This window comes from Bos indicus, chromosome 6 (genome assembly GCF_029378745.1).
Source record: "Bos indicus isolate NIAB-ARS_2022 breed Sahiwal x Tharparkar chromosome 6, NIAB-ARS_B.indTharparkar_mat_pri_1.0, whole genome shotgun sequence".
NCBI lineage: Eukaryota > Metazoa > Chordata > Mammalia > Artiodactyla > Bovidae > Bos > Bos indicus.
This window is the reverse complement of record NC_091765.1, coordinates 112,429,272-112,445,865: the sequence shown is the minus strand read 5'-3', so window position 1 is coordinate 112,445,865 and position 16,594 is coordinate 112,429,272. Positions and strand designations below refer to the sequence as shown.

General features: G+C 42.0%; 1 protein-coding gene across 7 annotated transcripts in view; it reads left to right on the top strand.

Moving 5' to 3' along the window:
* Positions 1 to 16,594, top strand: part of LDB2 (LIM domain binding 2) — a 453,518-nt gene that overhangs the window by 364,663 nt on the left and 72,261 nt on the right. For all 7 annotated transcript variants that reach the window (XM_019963132.2, XM_019963130.2, XM_019963131.2 and 4 more), the window contains exon 3: positions 6,437 to 6,609. In XM_019963132.2, the coding sequence (XP_019818691.1) occupies positions 6,437 to 6,609 (173 nt within the window). The remainder of the gene's footprint in view (positions 1 to 6,436; positions 6,610 to 16,594) is intronic.

The window sequence follows — 16,594 nt, the reverse complement described above, 5'->3', positions numbered from 1 at the left end:
TTAACTTTATTTTTACATTATGTTACAGATACTTAGATATTTGTTATTAGAAATGAGGTGTTAAGACAAGGACAAAAATCTATCTTTGTGTTTCCAGCACCTGCCAAGGAGCTCTGCACCTACTCTGGGTTCAGTAAAGGTTTATAGAGGAGATCAATGAATGTGTTATAGAGCCGGTTCCTCAAACACATGCAATTCTTTCTTCTGGTTTCTTTTCCCATTCATTGTACATTAAATGTATCTAGTGTGCATGCGTGTCTTGTATTTTTGACTCCACTCCCTGGTAGAACAGAAGCTCTTTGATGGCAGACAGAATAACAGCCTCCCAGAAAAGTTCAGTCCTAACCCCTAGAACCTATGAAGAAGTTACCTTTTGGCAAAATGAACTTTGCAGATTCGATTACATGAGGGATCTTGAGGTGGGCAATGCTCTTGGATTATTTGGGTGGGCCCAGTGCACTCAGGGGGCTTCCCAGGTGACTCAGTGGGTAAAGAATCTGCCTGCAGTGAAGGAGATGCAGGAGACCTGGGTTCAATCCCTGGCTCAGGAAGATCCCCATGGAGGAGGCCATGGCAACCCACTTCAGTATTTGTGCCTGGAGAATCCCATGGGCAGAGGAGCCTGGAGGGCTGCAGTCTATGGGGTTGCAAAGACTCAGCGACTGAAGTGACTGAGCACACACACGTGCACACAGCACTCATGAGGGTCCTCAGAAGTGGGGGAGGGAGGCAGAGGAGGAGGCGAGGATGAGACACGTAGAGGCCGTCCACCATTGCTGACTCTGAAGATGGAGAAAGTGGCCACAGTCAGGCAGTAAGAGAGAGCTGTGGATGCTGGAAAAGCAGGAAAAGTGAATCTTCCCTAGAGCCTCTAGAAAGGAGCACAGCCCTGCTGACACCTTAATTTGGGCCCAGCAAGACCCACGTCAGACTGTCAGAACTATAAGATAAGTAATAGATGATAGATAAATAATAGAGGATAGATAGACAGATGGATTTTAAGGCATTAAGTTTGTTGCTGTTGTTTAGTTGCTAAGTCACGTCCAACTCTGCGGCCCCATGGACTGTAGCCCCCCGGGCTCCTCTGTCCAAGGGATTTCCCAGGCAAGAAAATTAGATTAGCTTATCATCTCCTTCTCCAGGGGATCTTCCCAACCCAAAGATCGAACCTGTGTCTCCAGCATTGGCTGGTGGATTGTTTACCACCGAGCCATCAGGGAAGCCCAAGTTTGTAACAGCAACAATTAAAATACAGATACAGTCTTTGACAACTTTTTCTTATCACTTCCTCTTTATTTTGTGTGTCCCCTCCTTTATTCCATGCTGAAACAGGACAACATTAATCAAGATATCTCTGTTTACTAATCACAGAAATCTAACACAAACTCGAGCAAAAAAGTGGGGGTCCATATTTCACATAAGTGGGACCTCCAAGAGATGGAGCTGGCTTCTGTCTCAGCTAAGATGAGCCCCACATCAGTCCACAGAGTCAGTGTCTCTTATCTGCTTCCTCTGTACAGAATTCAGCATCTCTACAATTCACATGCTTTTAGGGGCAAAACTATCCTCTTCCAGGGAAGAATTCTAATGTGTCCATCTTTGTAGCCTAAGAGATTGAAAGTCTGCTGTGATTATCCATTACTGACTTAGGAATGCCCCAAGACGCTTGTTTTATTCACTCATGATTCTGCAGTTTGGGCAAAGTCTCTGGAAAGCAGCTTGCTTCTGATCCATGTGAGACACACTCAAGGCAGCTCTTTGGGGGCTCAAGTGTCCAGAACATCCTTCCTCGTACAAGCTACTGCTGGCTGTTGGCTGGATGCTCAACTGGGGATGTTGTCCTTTGTTCTCCCCTTCATGCGACTGTTCCACGCGGCCAGGTTGGGCTTCTTGCAGGATGGCAGTTTTAAAGAGTAGTTGGACTTTGCACATAGCAACCAGTTTTTCCCTTAAGCTCAAAGTGGAAGCGTCTAGGCCTTCTCAAGTTTGGGCCCCAACAGACACAAGGTTACTCGTGCCACCTTCTATATATTTTTTAATTTATTTTTTTTAATTGGAGGATAATAGCTTTACAATACTGTGTTGGTTTCGACCATATATCAACATGAATCAGTCACAGATATAGGCATGTCTCCTCCCCCTTGAACCTCCCTCCCTCCCCCCACTCCATGCCACCGCTCTGTTGTTGTTCAGTCACTCACTCGTGTCCGACACTTTGCGACCCCACGGGCTGCTGCACGCCAGGCTTCCCTGTTCTTCACCACCTCCCACGGCTTGCTCAAACTCATGTCCGTTGAGACAGTGATTTCCATCCAGCAATCTCAGTCCTCTGTCATTCCCTTCTCCTCCTGCCTTCAATCTTTCCCAGCATCAGGGCCTTTTCTAATGAGTCAGCTCTTTGCATCAGGTGACCAAAGTAGTGGAGCTTCAGCTTCAGCATCAGTCCTTCCAGTGAGTATTCAGGACTGATTTCCTTTAGGATGGATTTGTTGGATCTCCTTGCAGTCCAAGGGACTCTCAAGCGTCTTGTCCAACACCACAGTTCAAAAGCATCAATTCTTCGGTGCTCAGCTTTCTTTATGGTCCAACTCTCACATCCATACTTGACTACCGGAAAAACCATAGCTTTGACTAGATAGACCTTTGTCAACAAAGTAATGTCTCAGCTTTTTAGTATGCTGTCTAGGTTGGTTATAGCTTTTCCTCCAAGGAGCAAACACCTTTTAATTCCGCTCCCCCCCACAGGTTGTCACAGAATTCAGGGTTTGAGCTCCCGGCATCATGCAGCAAGTTCTCACTGTCTGTCTTATACATGGTACTGCACATATGTCAGTGCTCCCTCCATCCGTCCCCCCCTCCTTCCCCCACTGTGTCCACAAGTCAGTCCTCTGTGTCTGTCTCTCCATTTCTGCTGCAGATAGGTTCAACAGTACCCTCTTTCTAGACTCCATATAAATACATTAATATAGGATATTTGTCTTTCTCTTCTGGACTTACTTCACTCTGTGTAATCTTCAAAAACCAGATGCTGTAGAAGGTGCTAAGAAAAGGGATCCCTCTTGCCCTGTTGGTGGGACTACAAATTGATACAACCACTATGGAGAATGGTGCAGAGATTCCTTGAAAAACTACACTATGACCCAGCATTCCCAATACTGGGCATATATCCTGAGAAAACTGTAGTTGAAAAAGACACATGTACCCCAGTGTTCACTGCAGCACGGTTTACAATAGCTAGGACATGGAAGCAACCCAGGTGTCCATCAACAGATAAATGGATGAAGAAGTTGTGATACATATACACAGTGGGATATCGCATGCGTGCTTACTAAGTTGCTTCAGTCATGTCCCACTGTTTGCAACCCTGTGGACTGAAGTCACCAGGCTCCTCTGTCCATGGGGATTCTCCAGACAAGGATACTGAAGTGGGTTGCCATGCCCTCCTCCAGGAAATTGTCCCGATCCAGGAATTGAACCTGAATCTCTTATGTGTTCTTGCATTGGCAGCCAGATTCTTTACCACTAGCCACTAGGAAGCCCCAGTGGAATATTACTCAGCCATAAAAAAGTTCTAATGAGGCAGATGAACCTAGAGCTTATACAGAGTGAAGTAAGCCACCTTCTATTTATGAAAGCAGAACACAGGATCCAGGCCTGATCTGAAAAGAGGAGGCTACATACGTAAGGTTGTGAATCCCACTGCTGTGATTCACTGGGGTCAGCAGAGTAGCTAGTCTACCACGGAGGATACCAGAGCCTTGTGCGTGACGGTCCAAGTCAGACAGTGGGAAAATGGTAGAGCTAGTCCCACAAAGGACTCGGGACTGAAAACAACCCTCAGGTATCCCTAACAATCATTTCCTTCAGTGACAGAAAGGATTCAGTGAAGCAAAGTCGACACCCTCTATGTCTATTGAGTATAGAGCTTGTGCATTATCTAGAGTCAGAGAGAATATACTAGATGCAGACAAATACTCTATAATTCCACTTATACACGTCACCTAGAGTAGTCAAATTCATAGAGTCAGAAAGTATATTAGATGCCAGGGAACAAGGGGTCAGGAGGCAGGGAGGGGAGCCAGTATTTAAAGGGGACAGAGTTTCAGTTTAGGAAGGTGAAAACTTGAGGAGGTGGGTGATGGTGAGAGCTGCCCAGCAAAGTGAACATACTTTTAAAATAGTATGCTGTGTTTTATGTTACTTTTATCACAAAAAAAAAAGATTGAAAAATTTCAATTGAAAGTTAAGGAATTTTGAACTTTTTTCCGATTTGAATTTCCTTAAACTATGAATGAAAATAATGCTTACATATAGCAAACACTACTACAGAGAAATTAAATTGTGCATGATTCATGAATAAATGATAATGTGGCTAATCCAGTGATGTTCATTTGCATAACCTTTTTAATGTGACAATTCCTTGGATATTGTAGTGAAATATTTTCACCCTACATCTATATTTTTATGGTGTGTGTTTACTTTCCACAGTACATATCCCAAAATGTCAAAATTGCTAGAGCTGATTTATGGTAATTAGTTTTAACTTGGAATATTTGAAATGCATTTAATTAATTTTAGCTGTTTAGCAAAGTACAATAAGGTTTTTCATATTAGCAAAGTTTTCTTTATGACATATCAGCTATGCATATGTTTAAGGATATGACGGACTCAAATGACTCTTATTTGAATTTTATATTTAGCAAATAAGCATGCACTATTGGGGATTAGGCAGTATTTAGGAAGTGTATGTATAAGGATTACTTAGGATGAAATTGCCAAAGATCCTGGAATATTCAGCACACACTTGTTGATTGATTTCACTGCAGTAAATATGAAGCAATAACAACTATATAAATTATTCAGAGACTAGGCATTCACATTGGGATTCTTTAGCGATCACTTCAGAAAACATTTGGCAGAGTATTCTTTTCATAGTATTTTTCCAAATCCGTGTACAAAAGAGATATAGATTCATACGAAATGGATTAATACTGATTCTTTTAAAATGAAATTAAACATTTTTAAGCATTCAAGTTATGATTGCATGATCTTTCCTACTAAAGCACTCTTTGGTAATGTATTTATCTTAAATATTATTTTTGTCTTTCAGGAAGCCTTATATAGTGAATGTAAGAGATTTATTAAAACCTTGAATCACTTGAGAGTGCTTTAGTACTTTGCCTCAAAATCTGCACATAGGCAAAATTCCTGATATTATGAGTTGGGATTTTCAGGGTAAGAGGATTTGAAATCTCTGCTAAAGCAAGGGCTTGTTAGCTGTTTCTAAGCATCATATATCAGAGAGACCCAGCTACTTACGAACCGCTCAAACTAAAATGGGACAGGACAGGACATGCAGAATGAAAGAGACCAATCTAGACCAAGTAGAAGGTATCAGGTTTTCTTAAGATGGCCCTTTGATTCTGGAAAGAGATTTTCTTTCAACTCCAGAAGCAGATAGAGCAGTGCACATTCATGTAGGTATGGATTTCTTTGTATACAGATAGGGATCACTTGTTAAAGATATCCATTCATTAAAGCAGTTTGAGACATGGTGATGGAAAGTGTTTCAATGTATGCAGATTTTTTTAAAGTTTTTATTTTATATTGGAATGCATCTGATTAACAATATTGTGATAGTTTCGGGTGAACTGCAAAGGGACTCAACCATACGTATACATAATATCCATTCACCCCCAAATTCCCTTCCCATCGAGGCTGCCACACAAAGTTGAGCAGAGTTCCCTGTGCCATACAGTAGGGCCTTGCTGGTCACTCATTTTAAATATCACAGTGTGTACATGTCCATCCCAAACTCCTACGGGCATTTGCAGATTTGACGTTAGACACCCCAGTTATCTACTCATAAGTCACGTGTCTTTCAAACATTCCTAATAACTTTTTCTTTTGTAATAATCTTTGTGTTTCTTATAGTTCCTTATTCTCTTGACTTTGTGCTGAAGATCCAATGAGTGAGTGAAGCCCAAAAATAATTCATAGCCCACAAAGCATTACATTATCAAAACTTATATTACTATGACTACTACTACTAATAATAAAACATGATTGAGTAACCGGTGTGCAATCCATTGAAAAGTCCAAGTGAATTGGATATGTTTTATTTTTTGAAAATATGTTAACTTAAAGAATATCTATGTGGTCAAAAGTCATCAGCATTTCCCCCTTTATGTTTTAAGTACTAACTCTTAAATTATTGATGAATGCCAAATCTGGAAAGATGGTTGCATAAATTTTTTGTGAATAGAGATTTTATTTTATTACCTGTAAGCCATAAAGGATATGGCAGTTGGTAACGAGAAAAAATTTGCCTCTTGGTATGATCTGTATCCAGTTGGAGGTCTGGCCATGGTGTGGGGTATATGGGACCATCCGGATATTATTGTTAATGGTTTGTTTCTCTGCATGTCTCTTCCAGCTATCGGCAGGACCCTCATCCCTCGTTATTTTAGCACTGTGTTTGAAGGAGGGGTGACCGACCTGTATTACGTTCTCAAACACTCGAAAGAGTCCTACCACAACTCGTCCATCACCGTGGACTGTGACCAGTGTGCGATGGTCACCCAGCATGGGAAGCCCATGTTTACCAAGGTACGGGCTGGGCTCGGCGACACGGCTTGCTCTCCTCTGGGTGTGCTGCAGGATACTGATTAGGGTTTTCTTCTGGAACTTTAAGCTGACCTCTCACATGTCAGATGCGAACAGCCCTGTGAGGTCATCTCTTTGGTTTGTAACCTGGCAAGACTCTTTGGGGGAGCCCTGTGCATTTGATACAGACCCCAAGAAAGTCAAACAGGATAAACCTTCAAGAAAGAGAAGAGAGTTTTGGCTGCCTATCAAACGTAGGCTACTAAATTACAATTTTGGTGGGTTTTTTCTTTTTTTTTTTTTTTTAATTGAGATATAATTGACATTTAACAGGTTTCTCTGGTAAAGACTCTACCTGTTAGGTGGGAGACACAGGTTTTTCCCTGGGTTGGGAAGATCCCCTGGAGAAGGGAATGGCAACCCACTCCATTATTCTTGCCTGGAGAATTCTGGGGACTGAGGGGTCTGGCGGACTACAGTCCATGGATTCACAGAGTGTCAGACACCACTGAGCAACTAACACTTACACCATTTATACCTAACAGTGTATTAGTCTTACGTTTACAACACGTTGATTTGATATATGTATATATTGTGAGGTGATTACTCATAAGTTTAGTTAACAACCATCACTGTGCTTAGTCACTCAGTCATATCCAACTCTTTGCAACCCCATGGACTGTAGCCCCCCAAGCTCCTCTGTCCATGGGATTTTCCGGGCAAAAATACTGGAGCGGGTTGCAATCCCTCCTCCAGGGGATCTTCCTGACCCGGGGATCGAACCCAGCTCTCCCACATTGCAGGCAGATTCTTTACTGTCTGAGCCACCAGGGAAGACCCCCATCCATCACCCAGTTCAGTTCAGTTCAGTCGCTCAGTCGTGTCTGACTCTGCGGCCCCATGAATCACAGCACGCCAGGCCTCCCTGTCCATGACCAACTCCCGGAGTTCACCTAAACTCATGTGCATTGAGTCAGTGATGCCATCCAGCCACTACTCATGCTTAAAATGTCTTGCTTGTGATGAAGCCCTTTAACATATTATTGACTGGGGGATTTTTTTTTAGAAACTAATGCCTGTGGTGTTAATATGTCTCTGGTCAGTAATGTGTTAAAGACTATTAGTAACTTTCAAATATACAACACTCGAAAGATACTGTGTATTATTCACTATAGCCCATGATGATATACATTACATAGAATTTCGGTTTTGATACTCAGGGATATCCTACAACTAAAAGAACATTCTTCTATTATTGTGCAGTCAGTATTTGTGCTGTGTTACTGAAATTAAAGTTTTTAAGGCTAAATTCAAATATTAAGAAGCAGGGGGAAAATCAACAAACCACAATTCAACTAGTCATAATCTTTAAGGAATACAAAAGTATAAAAATATAAATGGAAAGCTATAGACAATCCCTTTATATCATCTCCCAAGCAGAAAAATTAGTAAGAATAAATATTTAGTCAAAGAATCTGGAAAATGGAAGTTTATTTTAATGAACACTAGTTCATTGCATTTTGACTAAGACTCAGTGTGAAACCAGTTTGTAACATCAACAAAACCAGTTCTTTCTTTTAGCTGAAAACACAAATGACAACCTTCTCTTTATAGTTAAGAGAAGCTGAATTATCAGGGTTAATTGCGGAAGCCTAAATTATAAAACTGAAGATGTGTCTCCTACTTACACACTATTTTGCTGAAAGAGTAGATATAAAACATTTATTATTTAAAGTATTCTTTGATCTTGGTGCAATTTCACCTTTCTGGTGCCCACAGGGGTGTTAAAAACGACAGGCAAAGAAATGCTTATATAAATGCAAAAACGAATCATCCAGTGCCGTTGAGTCTATGGTATCTTGATTATCATCCACAGACATTTTAAATGTGGAATAGGAGGAGGTTTTTTCCCATTTTCCCTTTTTAACCATTGAGCAGAGAGAAAAGCTGTCAGTCTGGGCTAAGGAAGATTCCCACTGCGTGTGATGGAGCATGCTGGTCTTGAGAGTTTTGCTGTGTGCAAAGGAATGGTCACCTGGGTGATGGTTTACTCTGTCCATGACTCACTTATTTTTGAAGACACCAAACATTTACATCACCTGTGGATACAGGAGCCATTTCTAGAATTACAAAGCCCGAGCACTGCAGGGAAAGCCTTTTTCTGTTGCTTCCATATCTGTTGTGTAAGCTTAGCGTTACTTTCCCTGGAAAAGGGAACGGCAACCCACTCCAGTATTCTGTGACTGAGCAACTCACACACACACATACATGGTGTTACAGCTTCCCACGTGGCGCTCGTGGTAGAGAATCCGCCTGCCAAGGCAGGAGACATAGGAGACACGGGTTCGATCCCTGGGTCAGGAGGATCCCCTGGAGAAGGAAATGGCACCTCATTCCAGTATTCTTGCCTGGAAAATCCCATGGACAAAGGAGCCTGGCGGGCTACAGTCAGTGGGGCCACAAAGAGTCAGACACGACTGAGCCACTCAACACACTAACACTAGTGGACTTTTAGGTCATTCAAGAAAAACACACCAGTTCCTTATGCCTTCAGAGAAAAAAGAAATCCGTGATAATTAAACTTGGCTATAATGAAGGAGCTACTTCCAAAGCCTGTAGCCACTGAAAATAAAAATGCATATTGCAATGAGCCTTTCATATATTTCCTCCATGTCTTTCTCAGACCAAAACTTTTTCAGAAATGAACATAGTTGCTCTGAAGATACTGTGCTGTACACGCCAGATTGGTTTTAAATCAAAAAGAATCCCATTCTTCCTATGACTTGATAAGGTGGTTTTTTTTACCATTCAAATTAAGAAACCAAGGTTCTCCTCTGTTGCTTCCTCCTCCCTGCTGGAGCGCTCCCTCTCGCATGGCACCCCCTCCCACATGGGGACATTCTCCTGAACTCAGCTCTCTGGGTTTCAAGCTTTAATTATTTAGATCACCCATCTGACTCTACTCCGTGGCAATACTTTTGCCAGCTCCAGTAATGAATATTTCTATGCTGTGATGAAAAAGATCACTTTCTGGGAAATGTAGCTTAGCTGTGTGGCCTTCGTCCAGATGCTAATTATGCACATTTATTTTTAGAATATTCCAAAGCGTTTCTTTTTTTTTTTTTTTTTTGCTCCTTGGGTGATTATTATACTACCCAAAGAATCTTTCCAATTTTTCTTTTGTTCTTATATTAATTAAAAATAACTCATCTTTGTGTAATAAAATAATATGGTGATTTAGTAGAAATCAGAAATCTAATGACCTTTCAGTACCACAAAGAAAAATAGTTTGGTAGCTGATGCTTTTTTTTTTTTAAAGGGGAGCCTGCTATTAGTACATGGTATCACTTAGCACATTATGTGCAGGCATTTTCGCATTGTTCTAATTTAGACTATCAATAAACTCTAATTCTCCAAATAGCGTTTGACTCTGCATTTCTGAGTTGCTTTTATGAAAATGTGGTCAACTGCTGAATCAAAAATCAGCCACAGCCCTAATCAACAGTAATATTTAATATTCCTCAGGACCACAAAGCATGTTTTGCAATTTCCTGACCCTAGGAACACTATAGATGCTGTAATGAGAGTTTTTATACATATATTCTGAAAGCTTTCTTTTCTGTATTCAACTTTGAATCAAATTGGAAGCAAAGCTTAATAATCAGAAGAGAAATCCCCAAGGCTTTCAGAATTAAAGACCCTTGAATTATATTTGAGGATGTGAATTCTGGCCAATACTGAAGGGACCCTCTCTGGGGTACATGTTGCATCATTTTGGGGTTCACAAACTGGAACCATAATTACAGCCATTATTGGACTCCTTATCATTTCTATAAACATAGGCTATGGTCTTTTCTTATCTCAATTATTTACTGTGAAATGATTTAATACTGTGGAAAAGTACCATGGAAATACCAACCAGTGTGGGCCTCCCTGGCAGCTCAGCTGGTTAAGAATCCGCCTGCAATGCAGGAAACCCCAATTCAATTCCTGGGTTGGAAAGATCCACTGGAGAAGGGATAGGCTACCCTCTCCAGTATTCCTGGACTCCCCTGGTGGCTCAGACAGCAAAGAATCCACCCACAATGCAGGAGACCTGGGTTCAATCCCTGGGTTAGGAGGATCCACTGCAGAAGAGAATGGATACCCACTCCAGTATTCTTACCTGGAGAATCCCATGGACAGAGGAGCCTGGCAGGCTACAGCCCATGGGGTCACAAAGAGTCAAACATGAGTAACTTTCACTTTTTTTCCAATATGAATCCTCACTGATGTCTTTGACAGTTGGTTCATCATTCTTATTATGTTATACTCTTGTGTGCGTGCTCAGTCGTGTCTGACTCTGCGACCCCATGGAATGTAGCACGCCAGGCTCCTCTGTCCATGGGATTTTCCAGACAGGAATACTGGAGTGGGTTGCCATGCCCTACTCCAGGGGATTTTTCCAACCCAGGGATTGAACCTGTGTCTCTTAAATCCAGCTACATTGGCAGGCAAGTTCTTTATCATTAGCACCACCTGGAAAGCCCTTTATGCTCTCATCCTGACTCTAATGGAATTACTATATCAATGAGTATATCACTCTAATAAATATATATATATATGTATTTACCTATGGGCTTCCTTGGTGGCTAAGTAGGTAAAGAATCTTCCTGCAATGCAGGAGACCCGGGTTCAATCCCTGAGTCAGGAAGATCCCTGGGAGAAGTAAATAGTAACCCACTCCAATATTCTTGCCTGGGAAATTCCATGGACAGTGGAGCCTGAGGGGCAAAGGTGTCCATGGGATCACAAAGAGTTGGACACAACTTAGCAATTAAACCACTATGGATTGACATGTGCAACATTTCCAAGTAAGATACACTGAGCTTTATGCAACTGTTAATCTAAAAGCCTTAGTCCATGCAAACTGTTCTAAGCATAAAGACCAAGAAAAATTAAATGAACACTCCCATCTAACAAGCATATTGTATTTCGTAAAAGCTGCATGAGAATCATTTTGTTATACAACGACATGGTCAGTATTGCCTTACGATTAGGCAAAGAAAGAAAAGGGTTAAAAAGCTACGGGTTAGTTTGAGAAATGTTCTTTTTTAGTTCTCTTGTTCCTGGCCTAGTCTCAAGCCAACACGTGATGCACTGAATGCCTGCCAGCCTCTTTCTTGTTGATCCTCCGGAGACCATCTGTGCTGGGGGCATTGATTAGAGTGTGTCTGCTGGGATTACATCTTTTCTGTTGCCATGCCAACTAATCAGCTGATTTTGGTTACCACAGAAACAAAATGTCAGAGCTCACAGTAACATGAATTCAGCACAACAGAAAATGTTTTCTTAATTGGGGACCCTTTTGAATTTGGATTCCAAGTGAAAGGCAGCTTTTTTTTTTTTTAAAGGCCAACTTTAGATAAAAGCTACATTAATTGTATTGATTACGAGGAATGCACAGAGTTTTTCTGAAAAGAGGAAACATTAATTCCTCTTCGTAAGCTATGCTCATTTTTTTAACTATTCCAAACAAGGAATATATATATATATATATATATATATATATGTATGTATATTTTTTTTTCTTAAGCATCTCTATTTCATTTTCTGATTGTTGCATGTAAAATAAAATAAATCACAAAACCTTCAGTTTCCTTTGACCTCCATGAGGAGGGCAGGGCGTGGAGAGGATGAGCAGGGCTTGGGAGGAGGCTGTGGGAAGAATTGCTTGGGGAAGGTCAGCATTGATCAAATTGTCTCCCATCCTTTCATTCAAAGAAGTCACCAGGGCTCCTCAGATGCTAAAGAATCCGCCTGCAATGCCAGAGACCTGGGTTCAGTCCCTGGGTCAGGAAGATCCCCTGGAGAAGGGAATGGATACCTACTCCAGTGTTCTTTCCTGGAGAATTCCATGGACAGAGGAGCCTGGCGGGCTACAGTCCATGGGGTCACAAAGAGTCGGACACGACTGAGTGACTTTCACCCACTTCAGTCATTTAGTTTCCCTTAAAGAAAACACTCAACACAGCCACTTAGATTCAGTTCTCAGAATTCCTCTCTTGCACATGCTATGTCCCGGATAAACCTGAGTCCTTGGTTTTAGCTGAGAAAGGAGGAATCCAAGGTTGTTGCAATGTTTCTTTTCGGAGGCCCTTAGCAGTTTGATGGCAAGAAGAGTTCTCAGCTGGTTTGCTGCATCACAATAAACAAAGAACACAGTTGAACATGGCCTTAGAGATTCTCCAGCTGAGTAATTCATCAGAAGAACTGCACCCAGGCCTCCCCTTATGAAATTCTATTCCTGTGGAAGTAAACCAGAACCTGTCTCTGCCTTAGGTTTTTGTCTCATAAACACAAGACAAATAGATTAGATAATAAAAAAAAAGCATGACATTTAACTGGGCTAATATTTGCTTAAACATCCAATAACCCCCTCTCTTTAAAAGAAAAGGATTATGGCATCCAAATATCCCTGTCCTGTATTGTCAAGACATTTCTCTGCCCATGTCTGGCCATAGTCACCTCTCTTCTGGGAAAGCCTCCCCTGCCTGTGGCTTCTGTCCTGTTAACACTCAGGGAAGAATTGCGTGGCTTAATCTCCATGCAACTCTTTGGAAAACCTTGGTAAATTAAGTCTGATGCTGGGGGGCAAGGCTCTGGAGGAGTGGTGTGGGGACGCTGAAGTCTTCCCTCATTTCACTGTGCTCTACTCTCATGGCGAAGATCCAGAAACGAGGCTCTGAAGACCACTCAGTCGAGGAGTTTGAGGGCAAGCAGCCCAAACGCCTGGAATTACCCACAGCTTGTGCTAATTGGATCTGAGTCAGAGGCCTTCACCCAGATTATCAATAATTATCTGACAGTGCTTCTGAGACCTTTGATGAAATGAAAATGGCAGGTGTTATTAGCATCTTTCTTTTTTTTTTTTTTTAAAGCATCTTTCTTAAGTCATGCTCTATCAACAGGTTACTACTAATTCTCCTGCACTTGGTGTTCTGCTTGTTTAAAGAAAATAGTTCTTTAAATTAGAGAGACTAGGAAGCACCTAACCCAGTGCCTAGGACATAGTTGCAATTCAGTAATTGATGGTTTTTGGTATAAAATTCCCAAAGAAGGAAGTGATTATTCAGTTCAGTTCAGTTGCTCAGTCCTGTCCGACTCTTTGAGACCCCATGGACTGCAGCACGCCAGGCCTCCCTGTCCATTGCCAACTCCCAGAGTTTATTCAAACTCATGTCCATTGACTCGTTGATGCCATCCAACCATCTCATCCTCTGTTGTCCCCTTCTCCTCCCACCTTCAATCTTTCCCAGCATCAGGGTCTTTTCAAATGAGTCCCTTGGACTGCAAGGAGATCCAACCAGTCCATCCTAAAGGAAATCAGTCCTGGGTGCTCATTGGAAGGACTGATACTGAAGCTGAAACTCTAATACTTTGGCCACCTGATGCGAAGAACTGACTCATTTGAAAAGAAATTTGAAGTGATTATTAAGATTTCATAAAAGGTTGACGTGCTGTACTATGTCACTTCAGTAATGTCCAACTCTTTTTGACCCTATGGACTGTAGCCCGCCAGGCTCCTCTGTCCATGGGATTATCCAGGCAAGAATACTGAAGAGGGTTGCTGTGCCCTGCTCCAGGGGATCTTCCTGACTCGGGGATTGAACCCGTGTCTCTTATGTCTCCTGCGTTGGCAGGCGGGTGGTTAACCACTACCGCTGCCTTAGGAAGCCCAAAAGAATGATTTACATTGCTAATTATCTTCATGGACTATAGTTTAGACTATTTCTAAAATGATCATATTCCCTATTCAGTTGATTGTTATTTTTTCTTTAAGTATAAGTGCAATGATTTCCAAAGTTTTGTACTTTTTTTAGCCTAAGAAATCTTTCTCCAGTCAGGCTTGATCAGAGGTCCACTACTTAAAACATAAAACTGAAGCTGTTCTGGTTGAATCAAGAAAGTGAGTGGGAATCTCAGTGTTAGGTGGAGGCTTAGCTCTTCCCAGAAGAGCCCCAGATACACTGCTCATAACTGCCCAGGTCTCAGATAGGACATTACAATAACCCCTGGTCTAAGGCTCTGTGTTCTTTGGTTGCATGTCTTTCATCTTTAAACTATCATTTACTGTCAAGTACAATATCAGGCAGGCTTCCATGGTGTCTCAGCTGTAAAGAATCCACCTGCCAATGCAGGAGACATGGGTTCAATCCCAGGGTCAAGAAGATCCCCTGGAGAAGGAAATGGCAACCCACTCCAGGATCCTTGCCTGGAGAATCCCATGGACAGAGGAGCCTGACAGGCTACACTCCATGGGGTCACAAAGAGTTGGACATGACTTAGCAACTAAACAAACCAACAATACTAGGCAATCTATATACAAAATTTCACTTAATATACTTTCCCAATATCCCTATCTAGCGGTATTCTGATCCTTATTCTGCAGATGAGGAAACTGAAACTTATGGAATCTGTTTGATTTTCTGAAAGTTGCAAAATAAGTGGAAAACAGAGCCAAGATTTGAATCTAGGACTTTCTGGTGCCAAAGCCTCCTATTTTTGTACTGCTTCTCTAGGCAAACGTGGGCTGAATAACGAGCTACAGTTATTTAAACTGGACCAATATCCTGTCACTGCTTCCCATCTTAGAGGTGAGATAGGATGAGTGGCGTAAGACTTCCCCACATTTTCTTTCATTTCAAAGTCATTAACAGTGAAAAAAAGGCTTCACCAACGGCATAGTAGGTAAAAAATCTGCCTGCAGTACAGGAGACACTGGAGATGCAAGTTCAGTCCCTGGGTCGGAAAGATCCCCTGCAGAAGGAAATGGCAACCCACTTCAGTATTCTTGCCTGAAAAATCCCATGGACAGAGGAGCCTGGCGGGCTACAGTCCAAAGGGTTGCACAAGAGTTGGACATGACTGAGCAACACAGCACACAGCACACCAGTGAGAAGAAATGTGAATAAAATAGGAACTAGGGAATTTTCTGACAGTCCAGTGGTTAGGACGTGGCCATTTCACGGCCATGAGTCCAGGTTCAATCCCTGATCAGGGAACTAAGATCCTGTAAGCTGCCAAAAAAAAAAAGAAAAATGAACTGCATGCCAAAAATCATCTGACTTTCAAAAGCAGATAAAAATGCTACCTTGTCTCTGATCACTCTATAAGACTCACTATATTTCATTAATAATATACATTTATCTTAGGTTAATTTGGCTCCCCAAAGCCTGGCCCTTTATACAAGCAGAATTCGTCATGTCTAATAGAATGTGATTCAAGGAATTTACTCTAAAATGTCTTTCTTTCCAAACATCCGTAATTGATAACCCACAGCCTTGGGTTAAGCACCACCCTCTGACATTTCTCTTTGGAAATGAAAACTTCTTCTGCTTCAGTTCAGCTCAGTTCAGTCACTCAGTCCTGTCCGACTCCTTGTGACCCCATGGCCTGCAGCATGCCAGGCTTCCCTGTCCATCACCAACTCCCAGAGCTTACTCAAACTCATGTCCATCAAGTTGGTGATGCCATCCAACCATCTCATCCTCTGTCGTCCCCTTCTCCTCCTGCCTGGGTGAGCTTGAAGTAACTCATATTTACACGGAATACTTGTATTAGGTACTTTCTCCCAGAGTAGGATAACCGAGATTAGAACAGAGCTCAAACTCTTAGTCTAGAAGGATGATGAAAGTGGAGGAGAAAGGAGATGAAAGCATGCTAATGTTATGGGGGACACATGTACCAGGAGTGTTTGACACAGCATCGCTATAAGATGGGTTTTGTTCGCATATTTACAAATGAAGAAATAGGGGCTCGTGGACTTTCTGCCAAAACTAGTTGAGTTACCAGTAGCTCATGGCTGGTGAGCTGCTGTGCTGACCTTTGACCCCATTAATTTCAGAGCTGAGACCTTGCTCCATGGATGCGTCACCTGTGCCACGTTTTTGCCAAGATCGAGCACCTGCCAAGAGGAGTCAGGGAGACCGCGTTGAGTGGCTGACAT